The 23,516-nt window shown below is 34.6% G+C and overlaps 2 protein-coding genes across 5 annotated transcripts in view; both read left to right on the forward strand.

Moving 5' to 3' along the window:
* Positions 1-20,672, forward strand: part of LEMD3 (LEM domain containing 3) — a 69,663-nt gene extending 48,991 nt beyond the window's left edge. The window contains exons 5-13 of one of the 4 annotated variants that reach the window (XM_029204716.1): positions 3,024-3,103; positions 3,190-3,335; positions 4,281-4,382; positions 4,486-4,588; positions 5,264-5,442; positions 11,573-11,654; positions 14,257-14,362; positions 14,469-14,547; positions 18,789-18,855. In XM_029204716.1, coding sequence (XP_029060549.1) covers positions 3,024-3,103; positions 3,190-3,335; positions 4,281-4,382; positions 4,486-4,588; positions 5,264-5,442; positions 11,573-11,654; positions 14,257-14,362; positions 14,469-14,547; positions 18,789-18,820 — 909 coding nt within the window. In that variant the 3' untranslated portion in view covers positions 18,821-18,855. Of the gene's footprint in view, positions 1-3,023; positions 3,104-3,189; positions 3,336-4,280; positions 4,383-4,485; positions 4,589-5,263; positions 5,443-11,572; positions 11,655-14,256; positions 14,363-14,468; positions 14,548-14,755; positions 15,868-18,788 lie in introns of those variants that run through there. The other 3 variants (XM_029204714.1, XM_029204715.1, XM_029204717.1) reach the window with 3 other exon arrangements.
* Positions 18,803-23,516, forward strand: part of MSRB3 (methionine sulfoxide reductase B3) — a 191,553-nt gene continuing 186,839 nt past the window's right edge. Inside the window, exon 1 of the mRNA XM_029204718.1 lies at positions 18,803-18,889. The gene's annotated coding sequence lies outside the window, so the exon portion shown is untranslated. The remainder of the gene's footprint in view (positions 18,890-23,516) is intronic.

The following is a 23,516-nucleotide window of genomic DNA, read 5'->3' on the forward strand; positions in this document are numbered from 1 at the left end:
CTTTTTCTATCCTTAGTATTTTATAACTAGAAGTGTTAAGCTCTTTGTTCTCCACATAACTTATTAGAGTAGGTGTCCTTGTTAATTTGAACCATTATGTACATTTTTAAGGATAATTAATGAAGGTAGTAATTTTGTTTATAAAGTTTTTAGCTTCCTAAAATTTTTATATTTAAATTATATAACTAGTAAACTTGGAAATTTCTTTGTTTTTACATTCTTTGACATATGTTTATAGTCTAGCCTTCTAAATTCTGTGTAATAATGCAAACATGTCATAATATTCTGCATACTGTATTAATACAAACTGAAGAGCATATATGTAAATACAGGTTAAATACAATGTATGTATTTCATTGAGTTTTTAAAAAATATCCACATCTTTCAAGGGTGCTATCATGTCTTTGTCTTTGAAGGATGAAGTCTTTGAAAGAAACTAAATGAGTACAAAATCATTTTTAAAAACCAATACATTACAAAGAGGAATCGACGCAAGGTCTTCAGCTCCCATATTAATAACCCATATTAATATCGCTTTATGGATTTTCAAAATCCTGTATAACTTGTGCTTTATCTAATCCTGATCTATGCAGTGTAACCAGAAGTATGTTCTGTTGGTGTTCCTTTATCAAAGCTTGAATCTGCTCTAATTTTAGAGTATGTGAATGTGCATTCTGTTTGATTTTTAGTTATATACAAAGTGATTTCTAATTTTATAACAATTAAAACAGTAATTGCCTGAAATTGTTTTCTATAATCGCATAACATCTTAGGGCAATATTAAACAAAATTCACTTTTTCTTCGTTATTTTTCTAGTTCTTACTCAAATGAGTATATATCTTTTATAGTTATAAATAAGTTGAATGTTGTAGTTTACTTTTTAAAGCATATAGCTATTTAGCTGTCATCATGATCATTTCTAAATTCATAATATCCTACTGAAGTGATCTCACATATAAACCATTTCTCAATAATTAAATACTAACATTGGCTACAATTTTTTGATATTTATAAATATTGCCAAAATTATCACACTTAAAAAAATAACAGATAGCCTATAGTTATCTTCAGCATCTGAAAATCCTGGTAGTAGTTACACATAAGTAATGATGCCTAGCAGTATTAGTTCTGCTTCATAAAATTGTTTACTTTCAAATTTGATATATTAAAATAACTGCCAGTTTCATATTAGGAAGGAAACTGATCAAATGAGAACCTTGTAATTTCCAAAGCTGTTGAAGAATATGTTGTTAAAATTCAATATCTATTACTTATAAACATTTTTAAGGGATTGTAAAAAGTGATTTCTTATTTCTACTTTTAGAAATTCATTTTTTGCACTTCCAAAAGTACATAAAGACATAATTTTTGAATAGAATGCAAGCTCCATGAGCACAGGGAATTTCAGGTATTTGTTTAGTGCTACATCTCTAGGTCCTAGAATAGTACCTGGCACATAGTGAGCCCTCAATAAATATTTTGAATGAAGCAATTTTCAAGGATGTTTATTTACAGTATTATTTGGTATACTGAAATTGGAAACACTTCATGTTCATTAATAAGGGGGTGATTAGTGTAAAATAACCACACAATGGAATATTATCTTGCTGGAAAAAATTGAGGTTGTTCCATGTGTACTGACATTGACATTCATGCCACCTCATTCTGTGAATAAAGCAAGTAGAAAAACAGTATGTGTAATATAATACCACTTTTGTTTTTAATATTTTGATTTAAAAAATACATAATCCATTTATGCTCAGCAATTCTTAAACTTTTTGCACTCCTAAAATTACTGATGATTCTAAGTGACATCTGTTTGTGGGCTAGATATGTATTTATTTATATTTAGATATACATTTGCCATGTTAAAGTTAAGACAACATTTAAAAATTTACTTATTCATTTAAAATAAGAATAATGAATTTATTACGTTAACATAAATACTGTATTTTTATGAAAATAACTATATTTTCCAAAATAAAAACATTTAGTGAGAAGTGGCATTGTTTTATATTTTTGCAAATCTCTTTAATGTCTATCTTAATTAAAAATAACCGACTTCTCATATCTGCTTCTTTATTTAATCCATCGTGATGCTGTTTTGGTTGAAGTACCTCAAGAAAATCTAGCCTCACACAGATACGTAGTCAAAACGGGGAAAAGTATTTTAATTCTCTATTCCGATAATTGTAGATATTCTTCAATACCAAAACTCTACAAGTAGTAGTTTCTTAAAGATTAGCGGCAATGTAGAATTTAAAGCTATGTCAGCGAACTTTTCGTACTCATACTTTTCATACTAAAGCCCTTTGGTCTGTTTTGCACTTAGAATAGATCTTTTACCCATGCAAGATTTTATAGCTGATGATTGTTCATTTGGAAAATATTGGTTCACTGGTTATGCAGATCTTCCAAATGTTGACACATTTTATTATGCCATGCTCAAAAGTCACATTTGTTAATATCACAGCATAGTCTCATTGCAAAGGTTTTCAAGTATTGTGAAGTTGTTAGGCTCATAGTAATGGATGAGCATTTTTTGAAATTCTACTTTTCACTTGAAAGCTTGAATTTTGTCATTGATAACACAATCAGTTGTTTTTCTGGAGTTGATGGGCTTAACTTCATTCACTTGTTGAGAAAACGGCTGTTAAACATCCAAGTCTGAATAATTGTCATTTGTTCATCTACAGATAGTGTTCCATTAAAAAAGGGGGGGGCTAATTTACTCTTAATCACAATGATACTTGAAAAGAAAATTACTATTTTTTTAAATCTGTAAATAAAAAAATGAAAAGAAAACATAGCAGAATGTTCAGTGGTTATCTTAGGGTGGTGGGGAAATGGTGACTTTTTTCTTCTTCCTCCTTTCATTTTTCTGTAATGAATAATATATTTTTATTATGTTATATAGTTTAAAGTGTTATATAAAGTATGTTACTTATAGGACAACTTACACATAACAAGTGGATATGAATTATGAAGAATAGTTAGTTATTTTCTCTATTTTTCTTATTAGGATTTAGGTCCTGAATATGAAGATATATTTAACATCTCATTGCAGTGGATTTTGGAAAATGGAAAAGATGTTGGAATAAGGTAAAGGATTTGGTTTCCACTTTGTCCATTTTGTAGTCTAAGAAGTGATTTTGACTCTAAACTCTCCCTTAATTATTTTTAAATAGGTGTGTTGGTTATGGCCCTGAGGAAGAATTGACAGATATAGTTGATGTACAGTTTTTACAATCCACAAGACCACAGATGTCCTTCTGGTGTCGTTTTCGACGTGCTTTTATTACTGTCACCCACAGGTTATTGTTGTTATGCTTAGGTAAGTTGTGAGGATGAGAAAGCAGATACATTGTAATCTAGAATTTTTGTGTCTGTATTTCACCAAATGCCAGGATTGAGAATATACTTCTGTGATAGTTGTCATTATAAATCGCATCCAGAAGTCTTCAGTAAGGTATAAGAATATTGAGGGTTTCTATAGTGTCCGTATCAATCTAAGGGCTTAGAAAACCGTGCTGTGAGGAGAGGTGGGAATCAAACTTTGTCATGTGAATGTCACAGAAAAAGCAAATTTAGTGCATAGATAGAAATCTACTTTAGGAAATAGAACAGGAAGATACAAAAATTAAGCTTATTTTTAAAATACTATATTAGAAATTAACTTAACTAAAATTATTTTTAATTTAAAAAATACCATTAAATGAATTAAAATTTTCATTCAGATTCCTAGATTTTATGTGACTATTTTGATTCATAACAGGAATTTAGGAGATACTCATATTTTTTTCTTTTTTCTGCCCAATTCCTGTAAAAATAATTCAGGTTACTTAAAGTTAGAGGTAGTTTGTTTACAGTCTCATAAGACTCACTTTTCTCGTAGCTTAATGCTGAAAGAAAAAAGTTTGTGAAACATAGTTATGTTACTTTGTTTTCAAAAAAAATAATAGAATTTAAATGTTCAGTTGTCAGCGTAATGAAGAAATGGTTTTTCTGGAGATATTAAGTGACACTCTGGGAAATGTTTAATATTAAATTTTTCTATGTAATTTGATCATGTAGCTAATTCAGACCACTGTCTTGAAGGCTTATTCCATTATCCCATTATGGCAGTTAAAATAGTCACTGTAGAAACTGTCAAAATGGCTTTTTTTTGCTTTATTTTGTTAATACCACATTTAACAACTGACAAAATAACTTCAAGTTGCAGTGAATATTATTGAATGCCATTGACCACAGTTTTAAAAACAATATATAAATATTGCAGGTGTAGTGATGGTTTGCGTTGTTCTGCGTTACATGAAATATCGCTGGACAAAAGAGGAAGAAGAAACAAGGCAGATGTATGATATGGTGGTAAAGATTATAGGTATAGTATTTGTAAAAATCTAAACTACTTCTAGACATTATGTGATAAACTACATGATGTCCAGTGATTGCTTCGTTTGTAAATTTGTTTGATTTACTTTCAGATGTTTTACGAAGCCATAATGAAGCTTGCCAGGAAAATAAAGATTTACAGCCTTACATGCCTATTCCCCATGTGCGAAATTCCTTAATACAGCCTCCCGACAGGTGTGTTCAACACATTATGAGTTGAAGTAAATCAGAATGTTGGTATCTTCTGCAGTCATGAAAATTACACTGAGAGTTGTGACCCTTCTCAACTAGACCTGTTTTATTGTACAGGCTTTATTTTTGTACTTTAAACTCTTTTCTAAATTTTCATCTATTATCTTCCTGATTTGGAGTGGCATAATAGACAACTGGATTTCAAAATATACACTTTTGATTCTCTGTTGTCAGTCTCTACCTTATTTCCTTTAATTCTGTCTTGATAAGGAAACAGAGACAGAGAACAGCCAGAGATGTTTTATTAATAATGTTTTAAAATACTTCCTTTTGTTGTTAATAAGGCTTTTTAAATAAAAGAATTAAGCAATAACTTCTTGAAAATAAAAGATGATGTCACATTCTAAAGCAATATTCTTACCCTAGCAACACATCAGAATCACCAGTGGAGCTTTTGTGCGGGAGGCGGCAGGGGCGGGGGGAATACAAGTGCATTGTTCCAAATATAGTCAATCTGAGGTGAGGTTCAGTCATCTAAATCTTTTTGGAAAAAACTCCTCCATATGCAGTGATAAGAACAGCCCGCATTAAGAGTAACCACTACCTTCAATGACTAATATTTGAAAAAGATGACAAGCCAAGATGATAGTAAAGTTGTCCTTTTCCTTCAAATGATAGGAGAAAAATGAAGAAAGTCTGGGATAGAGCTGTTGACTTCCTTGCTGCTAATGAGTCTAGAGTTCGCACGGAAACACGAAGAATAGGTGGTGCAGATTTTCTAGTTTGGCGGTGGATCCAGCCTTCTGCATCCTGTGACAAAATATTAGTAATACCTTCTAAAGTGTGGCAAGGTCAAGGTATGTATTTTTAAACAACAAAAAAATATAAATGTAATTTTTTCAAATGCAAAAGCCTTACGTGTTTAAAGTAAAATAGTATAACTGAAAGATGTATGAAGGCAGAGCTCCCTTCCAGTTCCATCCCATAGAAGGAATCAGTGTTAGCTTCTTACATGTCCTCCCACTTTTCTCCTTGCTGATATAAACAACATGGTTTGTCTTCACTGTGATAGAATTCTAGAGACATTACTTTGATTTTTTTCCCTCTTTCACTTACCAAAGCAACTTAGTATATTAAGTTGACTGATTTTTTATGCAAATAAGACACGTAATTTGTTTTGTATTTAAAACACGTGTAAGTGGAATTATAACTTTTAACTGCTCTTTTTTCAATTTTTGCTTGCCTTTCTCTTTTTCATTAAGAGTCTTCCACCTGCATATCCCATGCCAAGTAGCTTTTGTGGGTATCATTCCATATTTTTCTTAATGCTTGCATAGTTGCAAAAACAGGTATTTGTAAGTTTATAAGAGGGTTTGGTGTTTGGTTGCCTTACGTATCCAAAGTGATAACTGTTACCTCATTTGAATTTTTTGTATCTTAATGGTTATTTGCAAAAAGAAATCTCATGGCTAGTTTAATTTGTATTTCAGAACTAGTAATGAGTTGAGTTTCTTTTAACCTTGTTGGATAAAAAGCATATTTATCAATGCTTGCTAAACATAGACTATATGGGAAAGGTAGGTTAATTGTTTTGAAATTGAAATAAAATAAAATCCAATCTCTTCCTGATTTTCTGTAATTGATTTTCACTTTCAAAGAGCTTGAATAATGGTTTATATAATCGTGGCATAAAAATAAAGTTTTTATGTTTCCAAAATGACACTAAACCATAAACTATTTGCTTTAGGGTACATGCAGAATGGTCCTCTGAAACCATAGGCTGTCAGTCAGATCTGATTACCTTAGTGCCTTATAATGATGCATGTGGAGTCTCAGCCTAATTTCATCATAGAGCTAACAGTTGGTGCTCATGTATGCATCTGAAGTGCTAGGCCATTGTTTTTGTTCATATGAATTTTTTTTTATCATTATAGTTGTCTTATTTTAAAATAAGATATTTAAAATAAGTGAGATTTTCAAGATGAATCCAAAGGCAATTTTCAACTAGATAATCCATGTTGTTCTTAAAAATTAGTAGTGGTATGATTTATTTAAGTGTGTTAAATTGGACACTTTATAATCTCTAGGATTTAAAACCTCAGACTGTTATTTTCACTTTATCATTATCTTTAGCTAGGAAAAGACTGTGCAAAAATGATAAAATACAACTTAAGGTCAGTTATAGTAGTAGTTAAAACTCAACCTGAATTAATACAATATTTTTTAAATCTCCAGCTACTTTTTTTTAATATATTTTTTAGAAGTTTTATAGTTTTATTTTTTTAATTAATTTATTCATTCATTGATTTTTGGCTGCGTTGGGTCTTTGTTGCTGCGTGCAGGCTTTCTCTAGTTGTGTCAAGCAGGGGCTACTCTTCGTTGTGGTGCACGGGCTTCTCATTGCAGTGGCTTCTCTTGTTGCGGAGCACAGGCTCTAGATGTGCGGGTTTCAGTAGTTGTAGCACGCGGGCTCAATAGTTGTGGCTCACGGGCTCTAGATAGCAGGCCCAGTAGCTGTGGTGCATGGGCTTAGTTGCCCCGTGGCATGTGGGATCTTCCCGGATCAGGGCTCGAATCCATGTCCCCTGCACTGGCAGGCGGATTCTCAACCACTGCGCCACCAGGGAAGCCCTCCAGCTACTTTTTACGTATTAAGTGTTTTATCCAAGTTTCAGTGTATTAAATGTTTGGAAACTATATGCCAAGTACTGAGCTACCTTAATTTGCATATTTCTAAATGGGCCATGTAAAGAATTGTAAATTTAATCTCTCTTTTCTTGACAGTCTTTGATAAACAGTTACAGTGATTAGGGCCCTGTTCCTGGACCTAGAAAGGAATTGAGAGTAAAGTAAGACACCTGCTACTTAGCAAATAGAAAAAAAGGTGTAATGGCTGAGATAATTTTAGCCTGAAGGCAGAAAATCCTGACATAGAACACTTGGTAACTATTTACTTGAAGTATACCAATTCAATTTTTGGATGGTTGTAGTGATAAAATGGAAGTCTTTAGATTTATAGCAAGAAAGACTTGAGCTCTTTTAAGAATTTCATCATAAGAAGAATTGTTACAAAAAGCTGATAATGAGAAGTTGTTGGAATTTTCTTAATGATAGTTATACATCTTTTTGCCTCATTTAAGAACGTATAGCTCTAATACAGAGAGAATTTAGTGTTAATATTACTTACATTTTTATGCTATTAAATATATAGTCTATTTAAATGTAACTAAATGACTCTGACCTAGCTTTTTAAAATGATTAATACATAAAATAAGTTTTGCTTTCATTTAAATATATCTGAGCACAAATGTTGTACTGTATAAAAATGGGCGTATACTAGAGGGTTCTGATGGTTTTTTATGTGAACAGATAGTTTAACTTACTAACAAGCTTAATGTTTCTCCCCTTATAAATGCAGTGGTTTAAAAGGTACATGTCTGGGGAGTTCCTGGTAGCCTAGTGGTTAGGATTCCGAGCTTTCACTGGATTTCAATCCCTGGTCAGGGAACTGAGATCCCATAGCCGTGCAGCATGGCCAAATAAATAAATGGTACATATCTGGAGGGTTGGTAATTACAGTAGTCTTTTGAGTTCACTACCACTACAAGCTGTTGTCATTTAATGATACTTTTCCCAAGTAACTGTTAAATAATCAGCCTTATTGAATTTTTAGTTCAGTTTCTAAAAAGTAGTTAAATATAAATTCAGTGATAACATTAGTATCTCTAAAGGTATTTTATTTAATGAATTAATTTATTTTTATTTAAAAATTTTTTAATTTATTTTTGGCTGTGTTGGGTCTTCGTTGCCGTGCATGGGCTTTCTCTAGTTGTGGCGAGCGGGGGGCTACTCCTTGTTGCGGTGCGCAGGCTTCTCATTGTGGTGGCTTCTCTTGCTGTGGAGCACAGGCTTTAGGTGTGCAGGCTTTAGTAGTGGTGGCACACGGGCTCAGTAGTTGTGGCTCGTGGGTTCTAGAGCGCAGGCTCAGTAGTTGTGGCGCACGGGCTTAGTTGCTCCGCGGCATGTGGGATCTTCCCGGATCAGGGCTCTAACCCGTGTCCCCTGCGTTGGCAGGTGGATCCTTAACCAGTGTGCCACCAGGGAAGTCCCTAAAGTTATTTTAAAGTACCAGTTTGCTGGGGAGCCAGAGAATTATTTATGCTTCTGACAAATGTAGTGTTTGGTATAAACAACATTCATTTGAAGGACCCAAAGGTAGTTCCTGAGGTACTTGAAATGTATCATTCAATAACTACTGTATCTTTACATGGCCATGGTAATTAGGGTTTAGTTAGGGAGATAAAGCTTGTATCTTAAAAATCAATTTGATCTTTTGGACTACTTTCTGACTAGAGTTGGCCAGGGATAGTTTCTCCCAGGTCTGTTATTTTGTGGAAACTTGGGTCTCGGCTAGGATAAGGTGGTATGAATGCTTCTGTTTTCTCTGGTGCATCCCCTGCTGGCCCAGGCCGTTATTGGAATTTCAAGGAAGTCAGATTGTTTGCAGCTAAAAGGTCATCTAAGAACAGAATCTGTACACTGGTAGAGAAGTTCAGAAGGTACTAGATGTTCACAAACCTTCTTGATCTGAGATTTGGCAAAGATTTTTCATGTCTAGTGACCCTTCCTCCACCCCATATCAGGCACTGTTCAGACATTTATACTCCAGATGTTTCTTATCACTGACAGTTCTGAAATCTTTAATTGATACGCTCTGGTCTTTATCATAAACTCATCCTTTCAACTTTCCTGCTTTACGTATTTGGGAACTCCAGAATCTGATTCTTCCATGCACCTACTTTCTCCAGTTCTTCAGCATTTCTCCTATCTTTACTTCTTTTCCTGTGCATCTTAGTTTTCATGATCCATCTTTTCAATCACTCTCTTGCTAGTACCCTTATGTCATCACTTGTCCTTCATCTTACCCTGGTATATTCCAACCAAGGATGAAACTGTTTATCTGTGCCTGTCTATATGCAAATGGATGAGATTAGCAGGAGAAATTCATGCAACTTGTTAGACTGGTACCTTTATAACTAATCAACCTCAATTAGGTCTTCAGTACTACCTGCCTTTCTTATTCTTACCATTTTTTACTAGTCACTTCACTTACCTACTCCACTCAATAACAATTTTATATTTCTTCCCCTCTTTTCAAACCTTTTGCCCTTCTTCTCTGTCTTCTAATTCTCAGTTGATGACTCAAATAGAAACAGTCAGATTGTACCTGCCTCAAATTTCCACCACCAAATTCATAGAATTACCAAAATCTACACTCATCCTCACCTCCTCTTGCAATTGAGGAGCTGTCTCACTTAACAAAGATCCGAGCCCTTCTCTTCAGAGGATCCCTCTGGATCCCATTCCCTCTGGTCTTCTCAAGTGTCTTCCCTTACTGTGTTTTAAATCCCTGCCTCTCTTGGATCTTTTCATCAGCACTTAAACATACTATAGTCTCATCTTTAAAACACACTGGTGCACTATACTTTGTCCTATAGCTGTCTGCCTATTTATAGCCAAATAGCATTAAACAATTTACTCACTGTCTTTACTTTTCCACCTCCCATTTATTCTTCAGCTGACTCCAGTCTGTTTTCCATCCCCATCATTTCAAGGAAATAGCTCTCAGATTTCAATATGGCTAAAGTCAGCGGACATTTTTCTTTCCTGTCCTTATTTTACTGAACGGTATTAACAATTGAGCCTGCCTTGGAAAATTCTTGTTTTGGCTTTGTGGTTGCCACTTTCTTCTGGTTTTCATCCTACCTCTTACCCTTTCTTAAATCTTCTTTTCTAGATTTTCCTGGACCTCTAGGTGTTGGGGTTTTTCCAGGCCATCTTTCATCATTCTCCCTGTCTTCCCAGATGATCTTATGCTGCAACTTCATTTTTTATATATATGTTGATAACTTTCAAATTTATGTCTCGCACTAAGTCTTCTGTTCTTTTTTTCAGATTTTTATACCCAGCTGTATACTTGTCTTCTTTACTAAGAAGCACTGGAAATTCAACATGTGCATGAACCTAATGTCTTCTCTCTCCAAACTGACCTTTCCTCCAGTGTTCCTGTCTAATTAATGATACCTGCCCCTCCTCAGCTGGTTCTGTCATAAACCTGGGAGTCATCCTTAATCTCTCCCTTAGCCCCCACATGTGCAGTCTTTAAACAAGTCATGTCAGATCTATTCCATAATATGTCCTGATTCTGTCCAGTTATTTCCATCTGCATTGCTGGCCTGTCTTATCCACATTACTATCATCTCCCTCTTAGACAACTATAATAACCTCCTAACTGGTGTCCTTGCATTCACTTTTGCTTCCGTCTAATTGATTCTCCACATAACACTCTATTTAAAAATTTTATAATTTTAAGAGATCTTATCATACTATTCGTCTCCTTAAAACATTTGAGTGGCTTCCCATCGCTTTTATGGTAATGTCTAAGTGCTTTAATGTGGCCTACATGGTCCTCCATAATCCAACATCCCCTTCTTCAGGTTTATCTTTCTATTGTCCCCACTCTAGTCTCAGTGACTATCTTTTAGTTACTCGAATATACCAAGTTCCTTCTTGCCTTGGGCTTTGTACAAGCTGTCACCTTTGCTTGAGATGTCCTTTACACCTCTCTTTACTCTGCCTATTTATATTGTATTTATTCTTTAGGTCCCAGCATAAATTATACTTTATCCTTGAAGTGTTACCTGATATTCACAGATTAGCTTCAGTTACACTGAGAGCTTTCTGTACTCTTCTTTCTTAGGATTTACCACAATTATGATTTCTTGGGTGACACTGTTTTTCATCTGTCTCCCCCACTAAACTAAAGTCTTTGAGAACAATGACTGTGTCTGTCTTATTCACCTTGATCCAGGGGTCTGGCTCATAATAAAAGTACGCAGTGAATATTTTTTGAATAAACTGAATGGCTGAATACTTTTCAACAAAATGGAACAATGGAAAATAGTAAAACTCATTTGTTTTTTATAGCATTTCATTTAGATAGAAGAAATTCACCACCAAATAGTTTGACGCCATGTCTAAAGATTCGAAATATGTTTGATCCAGTTATGTAAGTATTATGACGAAAGGTACATGTAATTTTTATTTGGAATATTTGGCTGAAAAATGCATGATACTCTTATAATGCTGTCTGTAATAGAAAACTCTTCTACTTCTGAATCTCTAACTACCGAAATGTTCTGTTTTTCTCATTTCTTCTTTTTTGTTAAATTTCAAGCAAAGGTTTCACCAAAAGGCACAGATGTATAATGATTTGTAAAACTTTTATAAATCTGCATTCACTGGGAATCCCCACAGCAGATAAATGCTTGAGTCAAATTAATGACAGATATGATGACAGACAACAGTACCCTTTATTAGATGTATAAGTCGTGTCTGCCACCGTTCTTTGCCTCAGTAGGCAATATAGATAGAAATATCTGCTATTTAAAAATTTCCAAATCCTACTCGTAAAAAGTTTTCTACAAAAATGTACATACCTTCCCCTCTACAAGACTTGTCCATTTACTGTTTGAGAAACTTTTCTGTCTATGTAATTACAACAACACATGCATCCAGAAAATAGCACAGTCAAAAGTTATTGCCTTAGAATCCATAATACTTCACATATAAGCTGTAATAATCTTTACAACTTGCTTCCTAGAGGTGACTACTTATCTGTCCAATGATAGGACAAGTCAAATTTTGTTTTTTAAAAAAAGCTGACAGTAGAAATTGTATTACATATAAAATACCCATAAGTCCCATCTGATAGCTCATTTATTTCAAGAAATAGTTGATATGGTAAGATTCCAAATGAGTGACAGCAAAATTGTAAATGCGACAAAGCACTGTCAGTACACACACACACACACACACACACACACACACACACACGCACACATGCACGCATTCCCTCCATTTTGCAGAGGTAGAAACAATTAATGGTGTGGTGATCCCTCTATTTGGAATCTTACCTCATACCTTAGGGTTTAGGAAGTCTCTGCCAGTCCAGTATTTTATTACCTGAGATGAAGATTTACAATTTGAAGTGTAACAGCCTTTTCCTTGGACCCACCATCTATATCTCACAAGAAAAACAAATGTGCGTTACTGTAGCGGGAACTCTTTCGTAATAGTAAGGTGATTTGTGTCACCTTACTTAGGTGACTTAGGTACAAGGTGACTTAGGTACAAAATGTTTGTCCTATATTCACGCTTCTATTATTTTGGAAAAAAAGAAGCTCAGAATATACTAAGAATTTTCCTTAAGTTTAGGAATTTGAAAATGTCATTAAAAAATAATACTTTACTTTTACAAGTTTACTGTAACTCATTAAAGTGCTTATTAACATTTGTTTAGATAGAAAAGAGAAATGACTTTAAGTACGTAGGATTTTAAACGTAAAAATGATAGCACATTTATTCTGCTATAGTAGAGATCCTTCAGCGCCTCAGCGTGTGCGTTCTTAGACTGGAAAGTGAGAGCAGGGCTGGAACTTCTGAATGCTAATTATTTTTTAATCTACCTACTGTTAGTAACAAACATTTATATACTGTTAATTTTAACTATATGGTTTTTAAACTATCCCCATTTTAGTTGGGTATATATATTGTAAAAAACAGAAGACTTCTTCTGAGTAGGAATATAGCTGTTAATTTTTTTTCTTTTTTCCCCCAGCTGTATTGAGGTATGATTGAAAAGTAAAAGTTTTATATATTTAGGTTATACAACAGACCTTTTGTGTTTTTTTTTTTTTGCTCATTCTTTAAAAAAATTTCTTTTTATTGAAGTATAGTTGATTTACAATACCATGTTAGTTTCAGGTATACAGCACTGTGATCCAGTTATACATATATATGTGTGTATATATATATATTCCTTTTCAGATTGTTTTCCCTTATAGGTCATTACAAAATATTGAGTGTAGTTCCCTGTGCTATGCAGTAGATCCTTGTTGTTTATCTATTTTACATCTATTTTATGTTTATTTTATGTATACATTATATATATAAGATAATGTGTATAAGTATATAGTGTATATAGTGTGTGTAAATTAATCCCCAAATCCTAATTTATCCCTCCCCCCTTTTCCCCTTTGGTAACCATAACTGTTTTCTTTGTCTGTGAGTCTCTTTCTGTTTGTAAATAAGTTCATTTGTATCATTTTTTTAGATTCCACATATAAGCAATATGATACGATATTTGTCTTTCTCTGTTTGGTTTACTTCACTTAGTATGATAATCTCTAGGTCCATCCATGTTGCTGCAAATGGCATTATTTCATTCTTTTTTATGGCTGAGTAATATTCCATTTATGTATCTATACAACATCTTTATCCATTCATCTGTCGATGGACATTTAGGTTGCTTCCATGTCTTGGCTATTAATAGTGCTGCTATGAATATTGGATGAATATTGGGGTGCATGTATCTTTTTGAATTATGGTTTTCTCCTGATATATGCCCAGGAATGGGATTGCAGGTTTATGTGGTAACTCTATTTTTAGTTTTTAAGGAACCTCCATACTGTTCTCTATAGTGACTGTACCAATTTACATTCTCACCAACAGTGTAGGAGAGTTCCTTTTCCTCCACACCCTCTTCAGAATTTATTATTTGTAGACTTTTTGATGATGGCTGTTGATTTTTGTTTTCGTTAATTTTTTAGGGAAATAGGGGATCAGTGGCATTTGGCAATTCAAGAAGCAATTTTAGAAAAATGCAGTGATAATGATGGCATTGTTCACATTGCAGTAGACAAAAATTCACGTGAGGTAAAGTAACTTTTACTATTGAATTCTACGTTTTGGATTTGTTGCTACTAAACTAAGACTATTTATTTTCTTTCTTCCCTTTTTATTTTTTTAAAAAATATCACAGGGTTGTGTATATGTTAAATGTCTGTCTCCAGAATATGCTGGGAAAGCTTTTAAGGCATTGCATGGCTCTTGGTTTGATGGTAAGAAATTTGAGTATGACAAACATTTTGAAAAGATAAATTATGGTTTACTGTTAAACTATACCAGATTTTAAATTAAAGAATCTTAGGTTAGCATTTTTAGAGTAATAATTTTAGATTATTTTGTGTTCATATATCTTTTACCACAGTTTGTTTTCTATTAAGCACATTCATACAGATCTAAAATATTATTTTTATCTTACAACAGGGAAATTGGTTACAGTAAAATATTTACGACTAGATAGATATCACCATCGCTTTCCCCAAGCTCTTACTTGCAACACTCCCTTGAAGCCATCAAATAAACATATGAACTCTATGTCTCATCTTCGTCTTCGGACTGGCCTAGCCAATTCTCAAGGAGGTTCCTGAAAAGACTTTCTTCCACTCCTAGGACTGTTCTTTACAATAGGAAAATTCCTGTTTGGCTTCGTCTCCCTTTTTAAATGCTTTTTGTATGTAATATTTTTATTGAGTACAGATCTGTTTAAACGTTCCAGAAATCTTAAGGTTCCAAAGGGACTTAGCAGTGAAGCAGCAATGCTGAGTAGATAGAATAATTGTTTCATTCAGTTTTTGGAGCTCAGTTAAGCCAATGCACTTAAAGTTTTGCATGAGGAACATTGACCTTATTAAGCATTTTCAGATGTGGTGGTTGTTAATTTTGCACCAAGAAGTGTTTGGATAACCACACAAAAGCATGGTGAAAAGGCTTCTTGTATTTCCGTAATTTCCTGTAAACTAATGTTGTGAATTTTTGTATACAGTCACCTACATAGTTCCTTACAGGCTAATATGGTAAAACTGTTAATTTCCCAATTTAATCTTAGGTTTCTATTGCTTGTAAGAGATTCATTTGCTATAGCTGGAATATGGGAAAATCAGTCTGGGTTTAGTGGTTACATATAAGTGTAAGTGGATGTACATGTACTTAAACTGGCTTTTGTATATATGTATAAATGCTGGTGATGGCGAAAGTAGTCTTGTTTTGTGAGGATATCTGCATTAAAGCAGTAAAATAAGCTTCCTATTTTATTCATAATCTAATGTATATATATATGTATGTGTATATATGTGTGTATGTATATATATATGTATGTGTATATGTGTATATATACACACACATATATACATATGGCTGTACTATCATATAGATCAAACAGCCAAACACCTGGAAGTATTAGATAAAAGTTTAAAATATCTTTTATAGGTTTTATATAAAAATGTCTGAGTATGATATTGTGTGAAAGTTCCGATACCAGTTGTAAGGGATTCAAATTTATGTGAGCAATAAAAAAGCAATTGGCAGACATTGGAAAAGTATTTTGTGAAAAGCTGTATTTATTATAAATACTAGGGCTATGACATAGTACCATTGGGATTAAGTCATTTTCCCAATCTATTTATAATTTAATGAGATGTTAGCTTCCCTGTTGTATGTCAAGTTTAAAGCAGGGCACATTGTTGCAGCAAAATGTGTATTTGAGAAATTATATTTGCAATTTTGGGTCATGAAAGTTTGCAGTATAGTAAATGCAGGAGTGATGGTTGCTTTGTGCCTCAGTATTTACTTTGTTTCAGTGAAGTTACCTTATTACTGTTTATGATTTCAGATTAAAATAGTTACAGAGCAAAGTTTACTTGTAATGTAACAATTGGCTTTTTAAAAATAACCTGTTGATATGTCATTGTCAGTCCAAATGAATATGTGAAACAGCTGGAATTGTACCAATTTTGATTTTGTTTAAAGCTCAGTTTTCTTTTTTTTTTTTTTAATTGTATATGTGTTGGGTTTGCAGCATGAACTTGCACAGTTAATGCACGTTTTCTGGTTAAGTAAACATGATGCACACTGTTCTGTAACAGAAAACCCTATTGTGCCTTACCTATGTGCTTTTGTGGGCACCATGTTTATGAAGAATAAAAAATGATTTGTTATCTGAAGAGAATAAATTTTAAATTCTCAGTTTATGTCTCAGATGCTAAAGTGTGAAAAAATATATATAATATATAAAATAACTAATCTTTCTGTATTTTATGTGCATCACAGTGATTTATCTGTGCTTAGTGACCCCATCTTGTGACCTGTTATAAGAGTGAATGTAAAAAATAGTTGTGGCATTTTAAGAGGTCGCCTTTTGATGCAGATGCATCTTTTTCTTGCTTCTAAAACATATTCCATGTAAACATTGTACATTTATTATTGTAATATATACTTTTATGCAGCTTATTTTACCTGAAACTGTTAAGCCGACCAAGATCCCTCCCTGCAAGACAGATGGGAATGTGTATAATAACTAGATATTTGAGAAGTTCTGAAGTTTGATGTAATCTGTTACTTGTCCTGTTTAAAAAAAGGAAAAAATTCTAATTAAAAATTTATTAGGTTTTTTTTTTTTAAATGCGTCTTGGCTTTAAAAAAATTTTTTTAAGTGCCCTGTGTCTTTATTTTATTTTATTTTTTTTACCAGTGAAAATAGATGCCTTTATTTTTAATCTTTTTTGGTATCTGTAAATATATGTATGATTATAAAAATGGATGAAGACCCTGAAGTTAAGTTTAACCATCCATTCCTCAGCATCTTTTCTTTATGAAAATGTCTTTGTCTAACTTTCAAGTGTTTGGCTTAAAGTGGGGCAAGAATGTAAATCAGATGTATCACTAAAGCACTACTTAGTTTAGCTAGACTTTTTTTTTTTTGGCTGCATTGGGTCTTTGTTGCCGCACGTAGGCTTTTTCTAGTTGTGGCAAGCGGGGGCTACTCTTTGTAGCGGTGCACAGGCTTCTCATTGCAGTGGCTTCTCTTGTTGCGGAGCATGGGCTCTAGGCGGGTGGCCTTCAGTAATTGCAGCACGTGGGCTCAGTAGTTACAGCACATGGGCCCTAGAGTGTGCATGCTTCAGTAGTTGTGGTGCGTGGGCTCAGTAGTTGCAGTGCGCAGGCTCTAGGGCACGTGGGCTTCAGTATTTGTGGGTCCTGGGCCCTAGAGCACAGGCTCAGTAGTTGTGGCGCATGGGCTTTGTTGCTCCATGGCATGTGGGATCTTTCCGGGCCAGGGATTGAACCTATGTCCCCTGCATTGGCAGGTGGCTTCTTAACCACTGTGCCACCAGGGAAATCCCAGCTAGACATTTTTTCATAGCAAGACTTTCTCAAAGGAAGCCATTCTTTTACACATTCTAGCTCAAACTCCTTATCATAAAAAAATAGTTTGTGGGCTAGCTACTTTGAGTAGCATTGGTTTCGATTTTTTGATGGTTTAATCAACTAAAAAGAAGACTTGACTTAGTTGGTAGACTTTTATTGGTTGCTAACAAATGTCAGACACTGTTACACATTAGGGATGCAAAGATGAAAAAGACATGGCACAGTCTTCAAGATGGTCACAATTTAGAGAACCTAGGGCAGCTAAGTTAAATGATAGTGTGGAAAATATAGTGAGAGAAGAAAGCAGAATAAATTCTGGGAGATTAGGGTTTCCCTGATGGCGCAGTGGTTAAGAATCTGCCTGCTAATGCAGAAGACATGGGTTCAAGCCCTGGTCCAGGAAGATCCCACATGCCGCGGAGCAACTAAGCCCGTGCGCCACAACTCCTGAGCCTGCGCTCTAGAGCCCGTGTGCCACAACTACTGAAGCACGCGTGCCTAGAGCCCTGCTCCGCACCAAGAGAAGCCACCACAATGAGAAGCCCGCGCACTGCAACAAAGAGTAGTCCTCACTCGCTGCAATTAGAGAAAGCCCGCGGGCAGCAACGAAGACCCAAAAATAAATTAATTAATTAATTAAAAAAGAATTCTGGGAGATTAGAGAGGTTGCTTATGCATCTTAATAGATTGAGAAGACATCAGGGCGGATGAGGTAAAATTTATCAGCCACTTCTTAATTAGTATAGGTACAATGGTAAGTCTCTTTTCCTGTGAGCTCTCAGGGAAGCTTCTGTTCTTGTGATGAGCTCATAAAAATCAATGTGTTGAAACCTGAGTTATAAAATCCATTTTCATGCTCATTGGTCGGTAGAAACCTGAATATCTTGTGAATATAGAAGCCTGATATTGCACTTTGTTATATTTTCCTTGTGTGGATGACAAGTTGTGATTTCCAAGTGAACAGTGTCTTGATATATCATGTGCCCAGAACATTTCCTTTAATAAGATTGACCTTGCAATTCTCATTCCCTGCTCCTAGTGACATTACATTACTGCAGGTCATCTACATGGCTTCTTTGCCCTTTTTTCCTAGACTTATCTCGGCAAGTCACTTCTTCCAGATGACTCAACAAAAGATGCTAAATCAAGCAGAATTTTGGCAGCCACTCTTTTGGAAAGGATGCTCAAGAACAGGTACTTAACTGAAAATTAGAAACCAGAAGTTGTGCTTTAAAGAAACTGAATGTCCATAATGCTCATTCTACTGGTCTAGTGAGCATAACTAGCTACTGCCTTTAAGCCCCACTGGAGAAACTTTATGACTAGGAATACATCCTGGTGGTAGATTTCTGTACCCAAGAACCTCTACCAGGGGCAGCAGGATAGACTCATTTTGTTGATTCTTGGACTTTAATGCCAGTAGAACCTGAGTACTTAGATTTACCGTTTCTTCCATGGGTAGACGTTGGAGACCTGCACATGCTCCTTAAAATTGGAAAGAAGTCTGTCTGGGCATAGAGAGCACATGAAAAAAGATCGATGAGAAACAACCTAGTGCATGTATAAACTACAAGCAATTTCTTATGGTTGAATTACTCAGTACAAGACAATAAATAGAGAAAGGAAAGGTAGGTAATGATCAGTTCATGGAAAGCTTGTAGGTCACATTCTGAAGTTTGGATGTGGGTTGTTAAAGGGAGATCAGGTGAGGATTTGTTGGGATGAAAAATGGAGAAAGGATTTGAAAAATAGAGATAAAATGGGAAGGACTTGATTAATTGGATATTGATAGAGAAATTGATGTCCAGTTTTCTAATGTAGGAACTCTAACCATCCCAACATTTGGAGAATAGGTGATAAGTAACAAATTGGATGGGAAACATGATAAACTGAATATTTGGATACTTTGAGATTGGGATGGAATATTCACCCATCCTAGTATTCAGGTGGATGTTTCTAGTAGGTGATTGGATTTCCAGTTCTGAGGTATTTTGAGAAAAATCTGAGCTGGAGATACAATTTGGGAGTTAAAACCACAGAGGTGAATCAGATGACCCAGAGAGAGAGAGTCCATATAGAGACAAATTTAGTTTAATCCTAATTCTGCCATATTTAGCTATGTGGGCCTTAGGTGGAGGGTTGGGTTGGGGTGAAATATTAAGAAAATTTCAAAACAAATTAAGGTGGAATTTGAAAAGGTCTTTGAATGGGGTGAAGTTGAAGTAGAAATTTAGTATGACTATCACATTTCTGGCTTGGGCAACTGGTTAGATGGTGGTGACATTCCCTAAATTATGGATGGGCGGTTGGCGGGAGCCAGGTGCTAGTCAGAGTGCTAGATAAGACTTCCCAGAATTGCAAATGTTAGGCAAAATAATCCTTCTGACTTATTTTTCTGTTATAGGACATTGTTGGAGGATGAGTGATAGGGGACAGTCTTTGAGAATCTCTCTCCAAAAAAACAGAACTGTTAACTTACATAATGTTCTAGCATTGTCTATGATTCTCTGGTATTCATTAGAAATTTTCCTGATTTGTAGAAAATGAGATGTTGTGTAGATCTGTAAACCTGTGACTGTCAAAAGAAGGAATAAATACAAAAGTTGGTTGTTAATTAGGACTGTTTATAAACGGTTTGCCATGCACCCAAAGCTAGGAACTTGGTTGATGTGTGTTATACATTTGTAAAGCCTTTGTAAACTAGTCAAGTCTTATAGGCCTGGAAACCATTTTTTTTTCTTGGCGACTTCATTTCTCCTTTGATTTATTGAGTGAGTTAAAAAATTTAACTCCAGAGGGCAGTTTTATTTTTATAGTTCCAAATGCTACAATACTTCCTTTTACTTAAAAAAAATTTATGTGGACATTTTGAGATTTCAGTGGCACTTTAAATCCTACTGAGTAATAGCCAAAACTCAAGTTGGTCTTTAAGGCTTGCCTTTATCTAGACCAGTGCTGTCCAATACTTAATATAATGTCAGGCATGTGTAATTTTATTTATTTATTTATTTATTTATAATAAATTTATTTGTTTATTTTTGGCTGCGTTGGGTCTTCATTGTGGTGCGCCGGCTTCTCATTGTGGTGGCTTCTCTTATTGCGGAGTGCGGGCTCTAGGCGCCCAGGCTTCAGTAGTTGTGGCACGCGGGCTCAGTAGTTACGGTGCATGGGCTTAGTTGGTCCGTGGCATGTGGGATCTTCCTGGACCAGGGCTTGGACATGTGTCCCCTGCATTGGCAGGCGGATTCCTAACCATTGCACCACCAGGGAAGTCCAGGCATGTATAATTTTAAAATTTCTGATGGCCACATTAAAAAAAGTAAAAACCAGGTGAGATTAGCCTTAATACATTTAATTTAGCCTTATATATACAGGATATTATTATCTCAACATATAATAAAAGCTTTTATTAATGAGCTATTTTACATGCTTTGACATCTAGAATATAGATTACTCTTACAGGTAGGGTGACCCTGTGTTGTGTGACTTACAGTGCTAAAACTTGTACAGATGGTCACCTTATTTACAGCCCATATTAATTCAGATGCTGCATTTTTATTGAAAATACTTGGTCTATATTTAGGTTACATAAAATCTACTGTTTGAAAAAGTTTATTCATATATGCAGGTTCTTCCAAATATACTTAAAAGTGTTCCTATAACTGAATCGGGTATCAGTTAAATTTACATTAATTCAAATTAAACCTTCAGTTCTTCAGTTGTACTAGCCACATTTTAAGTGCTCAGTAGCCACATGTAGCCAGTGACTACCATGTTGACAGTGCCAGTCTTGAACAACCTGTACCTTTCTAGCTAAATCCTAGTCTTCACGCAGCCACTGTGCTCCAGCTAGACTGCACTGATTGCCCTTCCCCTTCATATCTAACTTTTGCTTGATTCTGCCTTTACTGGCATTGTTCCTATTGTTCTTTTTGCCTGAAACATCCTTCATGTCCTGCTTCTGTATACCCAAATGTTGCCCATCCTCTAGAATCCTATACAAATGCCTCTTCCAGGAAGTGGTATTGATGAACCCTGTTTGGAAGTAATTCCTATCATGTACACTACTGAAATATTGATATTAATTTTCACTTCTCATGATTTTGGCAGTTTCTATCTTGTATTATGGTGTTCTCAATCCATTCTAGTTTGGCTTCTGTCCTCATTGCTCCTCTGAAATCACTTCTAGAGATCACCACAAATTTCCTTTTGCCAAATTCAATAGTCTTTTCTGTGTCCTCACCTTTCTTTGAACTCTCAGCACCATCTGACATAGCTGATCATTATCTCCCACTTAAAAATTTTTATTATGAAATGATTCACACATATTAGAATATATATGAAGTATGTATTTTACTTACATTTTGAAGTACGACATCGTTTAAAATATAGAACATTAACTTCGAGGCACCTCTGTGTGTCCTTGATACTTCTCTCTCTTTCCTAACTCCCAGATGACCACTATCCTGAATTTTGTATTAATAATTCTTTATTTTTCATTATAGTTTTACCACATATTAATGTTGGTATTTATCCATTCAACTACGGACATTTAGATTATTTTCACTTTTTTACTATTATAAACAAGGTAGTTATGAACATTCCTTCTTGAATGTGATTCCAGCTGCACATATTCAAATTTCTCTAGGTCAGTGATACTCAAAAAGTATGGTTCTTAAATCAGCAGTATGAACATCACCTGGGAACTTGTTAGTCCAAGCAAATTTTGGGCCCCACTCCAGCAAATGTGAATGGACTAAATGCTCCGACCAAAAGACACAGGCTCACTGAATGTATACAAAAACAAGACCCATATATATGCTGTCTACAAGAGACCCACTTCAAACCTAGGGACACATACACACTGAAAGTGAAGGGATGGAAAAAGATATTCCATGCAAATGGAAATCAAAAGAAAGCTGGAGTAGCGATACTCATATAAGATAACAGACTTTAAAGAATGTTACAAGAGACAAGGAAGGACACTACATAATGATCAAGGTATTAATCCAAGAAGAAGATACAACAATTATATATGCACCCAACATAGGAGCACCTCAGTACATAAGGCGAATGCTGACAACTATAAAAGAGGAAATGGACAGTAACACAATAATAGTGGGGGACTTTAACACCTCATTTACACCAATGGACAGAACATCCAGACAGAAAATTAATAACGAAACACAATCTTTAAATGACACAAAACACCAGACAGATTTAATTGACATTTATAGGGCATTCCATCCAAAAACAGCAGACTACATTTTCTTCTGTGTACACGGAACATTCTCCAGGACAGATCACATCTTGAGTCACAAATCAAGCCTCAGTAAATTTAAGAAAATTGAAATCATATCAAGCATCTTTTCTGATCACAACGCTATGAGATTAGAAATAAATTACAGGGGAAAAAATGTAAAAAACAAACATGTGGAGGCTAAACAATACGTTACTAAATAACCAGGAGATAGATCACAGAAGAAATCAAAGAGAAAATCAAAAAATACCTAGAGACAAATGAAAATGAAAACATGTTGATCCAAACCTATGGGATGCAGCAAAAGCAGTTCTAAGAGGGAATTTTATAGCAATAGAATCCTACCTCTAGAAACAAGAAAAATCTCAAACAATCTAGCCTTACACCTAAAGTAACTAGAGAAAGAAGAACAAACAAAACCCAAAGTTAATAGAAGGAAAGAAATCATAAAATCAGAGCAGAAATAAATGAAATAGAAACAAAACAGTAGCAAAGATCAATAAAACTAAAAGTTGGTTCTTTGAGAAGATAAACAAAATGGATAAACCTTTAGCCAGACTC

The sequence above is a fragment of the Monodon monoceros genome, unplaced genomic scaffold (genome assembly GCF_005190385.1).
Source record: "Monodon monoceros isolate NGI ecotype Baffin Bay Population unplaced genomic scaffold, NGI_Narwhal_1 Super_Scaffold_6, whole genome shotgun sequence".
In the NCBI taxonomy this organism is placed as follows: Eukaryota; Metazoa; Chordata; class Mammalia; order Artiodactyla; family Monodontidae; genus Monodon; species Monodon monoceros.